The 12,795-nt window shown below is 33.6% G+C and overlaps 2 protein-coding genes across 2 annotated transcripts; both read left to right on the top strand.

Annotated features, from left to right (window-relative positions):
- Positions 1–9,196: 9,196 nt before the first annotated feature.
- LOC113782929 (heavy metal-associated isoprenylated plant protein 26-like) lies at positions 9,197–10,851 on the top strand. The gene is made up of 2 exons (XM_027328905.1): positions 9,197–9,539; positions 10,387–10,851. Exons 1-2 carry the CDS (start codon positions 9,456–9,458, stop codon positions 10,768–10,770), a joined length of 468 nt encoding a protein of 155 aa, XP_027184706.1. The 5' UTR covers positions 9,197–9,455; the 3' UTR covers positions 10,771–10,851.
- Positions 10,852–12,195: 1,344 nt separating this feature from the next.
- On the top strand, positions 12,196–12,519 carry LOC113782577. The gene has a single exon (XM_027328459.1). The coding sequence runs from the start codon at positions 12,196–12,198 to the stop codon at positions 12,517–12,519; it is 324 nt and encodes a 107-aa protein (XP_027184260.1).
- Positions 12,520–12,795: the final 276 nt, after the last annotated feature.

Here is a 12,795-nt window from a genome sequence, read left to right as displayed (position 1 = left end):
AATATGTACCTATATCAATATTGCTATATTGAATGAAGTATCAATACGAAATTCTAAAGTTAGAATCCAAAGCTGAGTACTCGAAAAATAGAGAATGGTTATAAAGTGGATCATAGATTAACTTTTCCTCTATAATTATAAAGTAGGACATCTTCTCCTTTATTTTATCATTTTTTTAAAATTTTTAGAAAAATGTAGGACCGAAGGCATTAGAATGTGCTTTATTGGTGACTGGTGGATGGTTGAGTTGTCATTGGACCTGTTTTAATGTTGCGTTAATTTTCCCAAAAATTTTCAAATGAATTGGATAGTGATATTTGAACTAATTGGTTGAGAATTATATCTCTCTCATCAAAATTTCAGTTTAATTAAGGCGTGATTGGATCTTTTATGATATTAGAAATATGTATGGTATGGCAAATGCTAAATCAAGTAACAAGACTTGGAAAATCGTATACTGGTATATCATTTTTTCATGCTATATCCAACTTGGACCAAATTTATTTTAGTGTGAGAAAATATGTTTATGTGTGTGAAAATTTTTTTTTGTATGTAAAAATGTATTTGAGAGAATTTATGTAACAAAATCTATTAATTAATATATTGGGTAATATTTGGGTTATAGATTTGAGATGACCCAATATGACCCAACCCAAAATTAACCCAATTTAAAGTTGGGCAAGTTGGGTATAACTCATTTATATAAAAGCCTAACATCAACCAGCCCAAAACCCGCCTAACCCGCCCAATTGCCAGGTATACGTTTAACCATTAGGTCCGGTCAAAATTAATAACCAATTCAACACATTCTTGTTTTTTACTCCACTTGTCTAAGACTAACTATTAAAAAAACAGTCAAAGTGAAAAGCAAAAGTAGGCACACCACGGCGAGGCGAATTACTCTCTTTGTCCCACTTTGATTGTCTTTTATTTTTTGTTCACGTAATTTAAGAAAAATTAAATAATTTTATTAAAAAGGTGAATCTAGCTTAATATTTTTCTAAAATACTCCTACATTAATATTAGGAGTATCACTAATCACTACATCTTTCTATTAATTACAACAACAATAATGACGGTATATTGCACAATTCAAGACATGTATCAAAGTAATTATTAGTGAAAAAGTTGATTGTATTAAATAAGGTAGGTTGTTATACTGATAAAATGAGTATATTAAATAAGGTTATTTTAGAAAAAATCAAAAATTAACTATATATTTCAATTAGAATGTGGATTATAATTTGAAACAAATGAAAAGGAAAACAAGACTATCAAAATGGGATGGAGGGAGTAATTTCTTAAAAGCAATTAGTATTAATTATGAATAATTATTTTATACCCCCATTTTTTTTTCTTTCCGTGGCCGTGGACCAAGCAACCGTGGTGGACGGAGGAATATCGATGTTTTCACTTCAGCTTCACAGTTTTAAATATCGATGATTCCCTGGAAATCACTGAGGGGCTGCTTGTTTCACATATTGGAATCGGAAATGGAAATGGAATCATAGACTCTGGTTTTGGAATTAAAACTTTTCATTCCAATATCTAACTTGGTTCACACATTGGAATTAGTATCATTCCAATTCTTGATGCTTGGTTTGATGAGTGTTTCGGAATTAAATGCAATTAAATTCCAAATATACCCCTGATATAATAATTCTTCTAAAACAAAAGAATTAAACATATGACAAATTAACATCTTCATAATTGTAACTACAATAATTATTAACTTTTTGAAAAAACATAAGAAAATCATAAATCATAAAAAAAATTAATACCAAAAAATAAATATAGTGGCTGCATTAATAAGGAGTAAATTTACGACAAAAAGGGAGTTTTTAAACTAACTTCCCAAAATGTAACGATTTTTGAGTCTCTTTTCAAAGGGTGAAAAACGCATTCCAGGAATGCGTTCTTCCAAATAAAAACGCAACTTTCGAATACATTATTTTAATTTTCGTAAATTTGTTTAAATATGAAAAATTGATTAAATAGTGCATAACATACCAGTTTTTTATGGGAAACTGGCAGGTTTTGAAGCGTGATTTATACCAACTCTTTATGAAAAAAATTGGTTAAATAGCGCTCAAAGGAAAACTAGTATGTTTTGTATTTAATATAAATTAAATATGTGAAAGTTAGAAAAAAAAAAGAAATTGCCCATAAGATACCAGCTCTTTATGGGAAACTGGCAGATTTTGTAGTATGTTTTGTACCAACTCTTTATGGGAAACATACTAGCTCTTTATGAAAAAAATTGGTTAAATAGCGCTCAAAGGAAAACTAGTATGTTTTGTATTTAACATAAATTAAATATGTGAAAGGTAAAAAAAAAAGGAAATTGCCCATAAAATACCAGCTCTTTATGGGAAACTGGCAGGTTTTGTAGTATGTTTTGTACCAACTCTTTATAGGAAACATACCAGCTTTTTATGGAAAAAATTGGTTAAATAGCGCCCAAAGGAAAACTAGTATGTTTTGTATTTAACATAAATTAAATATGTGAAAGTAAAAAAAAAAAAAGAAATTGCCCATAAGATACCAGCTCTTTATGGGAAACTGACAGGTTTTGTATTTAATACGCTATTTAACCATTTTGTTATATTTAAACAAATTTACGAAAATTAAAATAATGAATTTGAAAGTTGTGTTTTTATTTGGAAGAACACATTTCTTTAACGCGTTTTCCACTCTTTAGGAAGAGACTCAAAAATTGCCACCCTTTAGGAAGTTAGTTTAAAAACTCCTTTTTTTGGGAATTTACTCCATTAACAAGTCGTTCGTGGTTCCTACATTAGATAATGATATGAAATAGATTTCTTCTTACATATATAAACAAAAAAAGGAGACTCAAATCACAAAAGCTAACCATACCAAATACAAATCAATTGTCTAATCCAGTCGAAAGTGCCACTCAATATCCATAATCTCCAAAAGACTAATCATATAACCATCTAATAATCACCATAACAAAAAGAAATTGCCATCAAATCATCACTTTCCTGCTAACAATAATTTTACTTCAGCGAGTGGATGGGGGATAAAGGAGGTTAATTACATATTGTCGTTTCATTTCTGCAGGGAGATTGTAGAACACATGAAGCTTGGAAATCTGCTCCGAAAGTATGTCAGCTGCATTCATTACATCTCCACTCGGTAAAGCAAGTTTCATTAACTCAGCAACAACTTGATCTCTTCTATCGGAGACCAATTGCTCACGTTTATCGTCATTTGACATGGCTGCTGCCATAGTTGTGAAATTAGCTTGAATTCCCTCCACGAAATCTCCAAATTTGCTGGTGAGAAATTGCAATGATGCATCAAGATCACTCCTTGTTGTTGATGCAGATTTCATTTTTTTTGACACATTTGCAATGGGAGGTGATTGTTTCTTTTGTTTATTGGAATTTCTTGTGCTTGTTGAGCTTGGTTGAGTTGATTGCTCCATGGAATTTACTTCATCTTCTTGAAGGTTATCATTATCCGAGTTTGACATAGCATCAAGCCCTTCATCTCCTTCCTCCAAATTTTGGACATCTTCCATATCTTGGACAGCTTGTGCAAAATCTTCAGCAACATTTCCAGTGGCTCTGTCTCTTCCATATAGAATTTCAAGATCTCCTAAATATGAAAATTTGACATCCCAAAGGCCCTTCGCATCCTTATGAGTCTAGAGATAGAATAGAAAGATAAATAATAATCTTAATAAAATGTTGAAAAAGGACATTTCAGAATGTAAAAAGTAATCAATTTCTTACCTTGCACCAATCATCATACCACTGTTTTTCACAAGAAATCTTTTTCTCAGCATCATTCCAACTACAACCACTTTCTTTGCACATTTCAACAATTGCATGGAACCTATTTTTCAACCACTTAACTTTTGATTCAATATGTGGGCTGACTTGTTTGGTAAAAGTAGGTAATTTACGCAAGATAATTTTAAGCAATTCGCTCATATAATTATTTTTAAATCCTCCATCTGATTTCCACATTGGATCACAAGCCAACTTTTGCAATATGACAACCAAACAACAATATTCACCAAACTAGATTATGACATCAAAATCTTTAAATGCATTAAACATTAATTGATCTTATTAAAAGGGCCTAGACATGCATCATACATCCATAAACACAATGATATATAGATATAAATAAGCATAAACAAACGAAATTGATGGTTGAAACTCGAAATCCTAATGTATAAATAACTATGAAACTGAAAACTATTCAGGCAGACAATTTTACAAACAGGTATAGGGCATGTAGAAGCCCACCCAAACTATACCAGTATTCACGGATCAAATAACCAAAAGATCAAGAATCGTCAACCCCTAAAAAGAATGCGTAATTCAAGAAAACACATTAGCTACCCAGTGAGTAGCTTGAAAAAAGAATTCCCTTCTTTATCGTCAGCCCCTAAAAAGAATCTTCAGCAACATTTTGGTCCAATTAGTTTTATTGTGTCAGATTCCCTTCTTTCCTTCTTTATTTTTAGCTACCCAGTGAGTAGCTTGAAAAAGCAGAGAAGAAGGAAGAGAAAAACTTGCATACGGGAAAGAAAATTGCAGAGCCAAGGGAGTTTGTAATCCACTTACCTGGAATCAAGAAATTCACCCTAGTAGAAGACTCTTCAACTCCAGAATTCGTTGTCCAAGGAAAATCGAACCCCACTGATCTTTATGGTTGTCCAATTGGTGAAGTAGAAGAGATAGAAAATCTGATGAAGAAGAAGAAGAGAAGGTGCGGCGTGTAATGAAGAAAAAGAGAGGGTAAGTTCGTCATAAATATTTTTGCTCGGGAATGAGTTGAGGGTTTTGTCCAAAACCTCCCAATTTACTCGGGAATGAGTTTTTAGAAATGATTCCAGAAATTGCATTCCAATAGACTTAACCCAAGCAACAAATAAGGGGTTCATTCCATTAGCTGATTCCCAAACCCTTTAACCAAGCAGCCCCTGAGTCTTGCTAATGTAAGCGGAGTAATAGCAGCTAAGGTCCTCCAAAGGAAGCGGCAATAACAAGTTAATAACATGAAATGCGAGGGCCCATGTGATGCCCGTCAACTAATTAAGGCTCCCCCTGTCCCTGGCGGCCTGGCCCCGTATGAGTGTGTTCTTTCCTGATTTTGTCTGTGTATATATATAAACACACATACACACATATATGTATATGCATGTATGTATATGCAACGAATCTTCTGTCCCACACCCTGTGCCACTCTCTGTCCCACTTTTTACTATTTTGCTATTTCTCCTTTATAAATATCATGTTTTAGTTCTTTTTTGTTTTCTTAAGATTCAATAACTATTAATTCAGTAAAAAATAAATACAACAGTTTCAAAAAAGTAATATATAATATAAAATTAAAAAATACAGCAGAAAATTCAGAAAAAATCTCATTTTTTATGCATTTTGATTTTTTGAGTTTGTTAAATTTTGTGTATTACTGAATTAATAGTTATTGGATCTTAAGGAAACAAAAAATAACTAAAACATGATATTTATGAAGGAGAAATAACAATATAATAAAAAGTGAAACAGAGAGTGACACAGGATGTGGGACAAAAGATCCGTTGCGGTATACATATATATGTATGTGTGTATATATATTAGATGCCTAATTTTAGGCTAAATTGTTTCCTCTCCATCTCTGGTCAAGTTTATGGATATTATTGGTGACTCATAATGTTTTTGGTCATGAAATTCAAACTTTTGTTAACGTTACAACTTTATTTAGCAAGACACACACTAATATTTATTAGTGTGCAATTAATAGGAAAAATATTTGTAAAACTTTTTAATTATGTTTATTGAAATCATTTTGAGTTCATTAGTGGATAGCTTTGATGAGTAGTTTATTATGGGTGTTATGATGAATAGAAAATGATTTCAGCAATTGTAGAAGCTATCTTCCAAATTAATTCTGGATTTATAAAAGATGTGACGGCGGTTATCATCTCAATGGTGGCTGCAAAAGTTGGAAAAATTATTTGATTTTATCATAAAGGGACAAATTTGTAAAACAAAAAATGAAAGTAAAAGTTTACATCAAATCAAACCTCTGCTCCTACTTTATTATAGTAGAGATGTTATAAGGGCATCCACAATGCTATTACACCTTATGGAGTGTAATCCACATGCCACGTCAGCATTACACTTTCTCCTCTTTTATTACACTTTCATTCACAATGGATTACACTCTCCACAAGGTGTAATAGTATGGGTCCACAATTAAATCAAATATTTATTTTAATAATGCATAACTCATATCCCATAAATAAAAAAGTAATTTTTAAAAATAATTTTGTTACTTTTAAAAAATAAAGTACTAACTTTCATTAAATTTTTTACCTTTTGAATTTTTTATTTTCTAAAAATGATATTATTAATTTTTAAGTTTGAATAATATATCTTTTTCTATCTCTCAAAAATAATATATTGTTATTTTTTCAAAAAAAATTATGCAGAAAATTAAACAAATATTTGATACCTCAAATGCGAAGATATCATAATAATCCATACTTAATTAATAATTCAAAATGTAATTAGTTGAACTCCATAACATAATATTACATAATTTAAATCAAATAAAATACAAATAATAATAATGGGATTACAATAAAATGATTATGGGTCCCACAACATCATGAATTACACGCATCATGGATATGATACGTGTAATCTCCATGACACGGCTCCATATGTCATGGAGAGGTGTAATGAGGAGCCATTACACTCGCGTTGTGGATGCCTAATGTATTGGTTTTGTTAACTTGAAACATATGTCATGTGAGATTGGGCTTACTCAAATTGGGCGCAATACTAACCACCAGCTCTTGGGCTGGTGGCCACCACCAAACCCTTAAGGCTTTGGTCCCACCAAAATGCCACTCTTGTGGCTCGGCTTCAAATCCAGACGGGTGTGTTGTGCACCCGTCTGGTCCAGTGATGGTTCTGTCCCCATTGGTCCCCATAGGCTCAGTTGAGCCTCCCCATTGATAGAGTAGGAGTAGGAGTAGGGTTAACAATTGACAAAAAAAAAAAAAAAAAATTGGGCGCAATACTAAAAAAAAAAAATTTGAGTTGAGTTCGTGACTCTAATTGAGCAAAATTCATAGTTAAAGAGTGACATTTTATGTGAATTGAGTTTGAACACGTCATAACTTAGTTTACATAATCCAATTGACATGCCTGTCATAGAGTCGGGAAAATTCAGTTTTTGATCTTATCATAAAGGGGGGAAAAAAGGAATGGATTTTTTAACCGTTTCCTGCTAACTCGAATGCTAAAAGAAAATAAAAAAAGTTGTCTTTTCTAAACAAAATTTGCCTTAATCCAAGTACCTGTCTTTTTGTTTTTTGGGGAGTTCAAAACCAATAAATACCTGCCACGACCCTAATTTCCTCAAATTATCATCTTCCCTATAACTCACCACTGAATTGCTATCGGATATAGCCATTTTGGTACTAACAAACCAAAAGTCTCACGGGTCTGAGTTACTTAACCTAAGCTTCGTCTCTTGACTTATAATACTATCTTCTTGCATTTGCACTTGAGGAAAAAAGAGTAAAAAAGAGCATCAAGTCCCAATTAGATGTTATTTATACAGGGAATATGCATTTTATATCTATCTTTTTTTCCTTTAAAATTTGGATAAGAGTTTATTTGGATGATTTATTTGAGATAATTACTGTAACATTTTTTGTGATGTGTTGCATGCGAGATAAAAAAGTAATTAAACAAATAAAAAAAGTGATTGAGATTTGTGAGGCCAATTATTTTTTTCAAAACCTCTCTATCCAAACACAATCAAAAGAAGCAAAAGCAAAACTGGCAACGACATAAGCACCATATTACGAGACGACGATGTGAATAAGCGTTAAGGACGGTGGGTGCCAGAGATCTCCATGTTGGATGTGCCACCATCCAATGAAAAAACGCCACGAGTTCGCTGTCCGTTGGTATTCAAAAATGTAAGAAAAAAATAAAAAGAAGAAAGCAAGACAAGACTCGAGAAACTGCCCAGCTTTGTTTCAGTGGCCATTAAAAAAGGATTAAATATCTCTTTAAATTGTAAATTAGGGATAGGAATGCCAACGAGGATCGTAGATATTCGCACAGCTTTAATTTATTAATATAAATAAATATAAAATATTATATAATTTAATAATAATAAATTTAGAACATTTGACAATTAAACATAATTTTTATCTCATTTTTATTCAAGCGTGAACTCACTTGCCCTGTTTCAAAACTCCATTACCAACACAAGCAAGCAGCAAAGTCACCATTGCACGATTATGAGGTTTCGGTGTTGCTCTTTGCATATCATCAAAAAACCTCCTTGTCCCGTTAAGAAGTGTAGAATTCCCGTACCTTGAAGGCATGAAACTCACAGACTCCAACTTCGTTACAAGCATCTCACTAATCAAATTATGAAACAAAGGTGTTAGGATACTGATTTGGAGATACCAAATTCCAAATTGATATTTGGTACAAACATGTTACACGCGCTAGAAGTATTTCCAGATATTATCTATATAATCTAATTAAGATTCTTAAATTTTTTGGTGTTTTATTTCAATACTTTTCTTGTTTCATTTTTCTTTTTCCACTTTTTTCAATTCGATATTTTATTTTGTTCTTTGAATTTAGTTTTAATTTATTGAATAAATATTTTTAGAAAAAAAAATCAAATTATCACTTGCACGCACCAGCGAGGGAAGTGGCGCAGGGGCTTGGGGAGTTTTTTTGTCAGGGATTCAAATTTTATCTGTAATGAAAAAAATTTAAAAGAGATCTTAAAGTACTCCTTAGGTATCTAGATTTCCCTCTTGATAAAATGAAATATTAATTTTTAGACCCTCCTCTCTGTAAAATAAAATAGATTAAATTATAAATGTTATCTTTTTTTAAAAAAAAAAAAAGATAAAGACTCAAGACACAGGAGGGTTCTGATTTCTATCGGGGTTCAATAGTGGAGTGGGATTAGTCGGGCCGCCTTTACGGACTTGACCCGAACACCCGCTTCATCAAGAAAAAAAAAAAAAAAATTACGAGTGGAGTGAAAGTGAGAAATTTTTGTGTGAATGATACATAGTATATATCTCTGTTCAAAAAAAAAGATAGAATATACTTTACAGGTAATTACTTTACATTGTTTGTTTTGGGTAATGTGTCTAATCATACTCCTTTATAGTCTCTAAGCTGTGGCCAACCAAAAGGGACACTAAACTGGCACTTAAACCTATACCAAACGGCACTGCTACTGCTACTAGTGAGGACTTGCAAAAGAAACCCAGGGCAGATTTATATACTACTTGCAGTTGTAATTGCCCAGTGTCTGAGCGAGGAAGAGAGTCTTTCTTCTTCTTCTTCTATTTTTGTTGGTTGGAGGAAGTGTGAAACTGAAAACTGAAAAGGAGCAGCAGTAAGAATTGAATTCAAATGGGGGTATTGGATCATCTCTCCGATATGTTTGATTGCACCAGCGGCGGCAGCTCCAAGCTCAAGAAGAAAAAACAGTTGCAGGCAAGTCTGCTAGACTCCTTCCCATTTTACTCTATATATTTGCACCTTCATTTTACTCTATACTACAAGACGATCTAGGTCAGATCTGCTAACAAAAACATGCGTAGTTTCGGTTGATCAGCATCGCCTTAAGTTATATCTCCTCCTCCGCATGTCAATTTCAATTTCTGGTTGATCAGCATAGCTTCTCCACCCTGGTAAACAAATTTTTGGGTGATTTTTTTTTTCAAAAGTAATTTGCCGGCAAGTATGAAAATTTAAGAAAAAAAGTGATTTTTTTTATGCCGTATCAAGTTCGTTTATTTTTGGCAAAAGTTCCATGTCTACTTGTAGTAAGTTTCCCCTCTAGCTGGTCTAGATCCTCTCACTCAAAGGTATCTCTGATACTGTTTACTGAAAAATTCCTTATTTGGACGGTGATTATTCGCAGAATACTTTTTATGATTTGTTGCCTGAACATATTTTTCAATCATTTTTTTTGCTTCATATATATATTATTAAATAGCTATCCAAATTGGCAATAATTCCACCACCATATCAAGTTTTACATTCTTTGATTTGGTGCAAATTCTTGGGATATACCTTCCAACACCACCTCACTGAATGGTTGGTATGGTATAAATATAACTCAGATGATTGGATTTTTGAAAATCTGAGTCTACCAAACGGACTTTGGGTCTCTACCAACTTTATTTATTTTTATTACTGGTGGACCATTCTTGAAATTAGAGCATGTGACATCCGGGCCGATTGAAAAGATGGGAAAATTATTGTAGTGGTTTTGATGTGATTGTTTTTTTTTTTTTTTTTTTTTGGGGTTGGGGGTGGGGTTTTGTGTTCTGATCAGACGGTGGAGATTAAAGTGAAGATGGATTGCGAGGGGTGCGAGAGGAAAGTGCGGAGATCCGTGGAAGGGATGAAGGGGGTGAGCTCGGTGCAGATCGAGCCCAAGCAGCACAAGCTCACCGTCGTCGGCTACGTGGACCCGAACAAGGTGGTGGCGCGTGTGGCTCATCGCACGGGCAAGAAGGCAGAGTTGTGGCCATACGTCCCTTACGACGTCGTCGAGCATCCCTACGCCCCTGGCGTCTACGATAGGAAGGCCCCAGCTGGGTACGTGCGATCCGTTGAAGACCCGCAGCTGTCGCAGCTGGCACGTGCCACCTCCACCGAAGTACGATACACTACGGCCTTTAGTGATGAGAACCCCTCCGCATGTATTGTCATGTGATGTGAATCTGATCATCCCTCATTACTCTTAATAAAACTGAAGCTGGTGTTTGGATTGTAATTTTTTGAATTTTTTTTTTTTTTAGAAAATATATTGCAGTAATTTGATATGTGTGAAATAAAAAGGTGATTGAAAAATATATTTACTTTACGAAAGAACGTAGAGATTTTTTGGTGAAAAATCCCTTTTCAAACAAGACTTAAGTATTTACTACTGCTGATTAAAATTTTCTTGTGATTTGTCGATTCTCCCGGTAATACTAAAAATTTTCACTCCATCAGTTAATGTTGTAAATCAAGTAATCGATCACGCATATATGTATTTTGTCTTTTTTTTTTCAAATTATTTTTCCTTTCTAGGGTGAGTATTTGCTAGTATGCACCACTACATAGGGCAAAAAATGTCAACCAACTAAAATGTCAAATGTTCATTAAATTATTGCTCGTGTCTTCGGTGTGTGAACATTAAATAATTTTTATATCATAAATTAGTCACTAAATTAATTAATCAGCATGTTCGTGGCCATTACATCGATTATTGCTATTAATTTAAAAAATAATTAGAATACATGTCAAAATGTAAGGACGTAGGTCTCCATTATGGGTTTTTTTTTTTTGGGGTTACAATGCTGTTCTGATTATTTTGTAGATTAAGAGCAAACAATAATCGACGAAATGATTATAAGTGTGTTAATTAGTTAGTTTAGTGGCAAATTTGTAACAATAAAAAATTATTTAATAGTCAAAAATCGACTCCAACAATAATAGTTTAATGACTAGAGATTTTTTAGCCCAATTCTGTTTCATGCACGTTTGTTTGGATTGCTTCATATTTCCCCAATTTTATTTGCTTACATCATCTTTACAATTTCCAAAACACCTTTTTATCTTCCCAATATCTTTTTATCTCACATACATCACATCACAAAAAGTACTACAGTAAAAATATCCCAAATAACTTACAATCCAAACAGGTCTACGTGGTCGTGGCTCTGGCTGGCAAGCAGTAGCTATAGGGTGGGTGGTCTACACATTGAATTGTCGGATGAAATATGGGATGGGATGGGACGGGACGGCTGGAAGGTCTTTGCCTGCTTGATGGTTGCTTTATAACCTTTTTCTCCGCATGATCAAAAGATTGTTAGCAAGGCGCATTTAAATTAAGCTCTAATCTACCGGAGTAGATCGTTACTTTTGAGTAGAAGAATTAGCACATGATTTGGATTTTGGGGCCGCAAGTGGCTGACTCGATGATGGAGGGAAGATCCCAGTGTACATATCCCGGTAGAAAAGGAGCTGCTAGATATACACATTTTCACACCAAAAAAAGAAGAAGAAGAACATTTAAAAACAAAAGAAATAAATAAATGAAGGACCTTTATTTGCTGCCTTCTTTTCTTTCTCCACTAATCAGGAGGATATGTTGATGGTGAATGGCACATATAAGATTAAGATTAACACTGATGCGGCCATCTCAAATCAGTCGGTAAGAACAGGGAAAGGGATCATAGCAAGGAACTGGACGGGGAAACTGATAAAAGCAAAAGGGATAATGGAACGCAAGAATGGAACAACTATGGAGGAAGAAGCTTTAGCAGTAAGAGCTGCGCTTGTGATGGCCAAAGCTGCAGGATGGACGAAAATAGAAGTCCAATCAGACTACAAATCCGTGGTCGATCAAATTAATGCAAGCAGTGTCCATGACATTAGCATTGCAACAGTTCTAGAGGATATTGAGGAGCTGAAGTAAGAATTTGAAGAGTGCAACTTCTTTTTTGTGTATAGAACAAGCAACACGTGTAGCCACACACTAGCTCAAAATGCAATTAAGCTAGTACATGACATAGAATGGAACAATGAGTTTCCGGTATGGCTGATGGATATTGCTAGGAAAGATATGAGGGGCAATTGCCTCTTTTTGTAACTAACTCTTGTATTATCAAGTTTAATATATAAAAGTACTAATTACGTTTGTTGAAAAAAAAAATGGCACATATACAGACCACATCCTGTGGACAGGACTCTC

This window comes from Coffea eugenioides, chromosome 9 (genome assembly GCF_003713205.1).
Source record: "Coffea eugenioides isolate CCC68of chromosome 9, Ceug_1.0, whole genome shotgun sequence".
NCBI classification, from domain to species: domain Eukaryota; kingdom Viridiplantae; phylum Streptophyta; class Magnoliopsida; order Gentianales; family Rubiaceae; genus Coffea; species Coffea eugenioides.
This window is presented reverse-complemented; position numbering and strand designations above follow the sequence as displayed.

Bases quoted from the DNA above. Each gene is read 5' to 3' on its own strand.
- LOC113782929 (XM_027328905.1), top strand. From the start codon at position 9,456: ATGGGGGTATTGGATCATCTCTCCGATATGTTTGATTGCACCAGCGGC. The intron at 9,540-10,386 runs GCAAGTCTGCTA...TGTTCTGATCAG, and splicing joins AGAAGAAAAAACAGTTGCAG to ACGGTGGAGATTAAAGTGAA.
- LOC113782577 (XM_027328459.1), top strand. From the start codon at position 12,196: ATGGTGAATGGCACATATAAGATTAAGATTAACACTGATGCGGCCATC.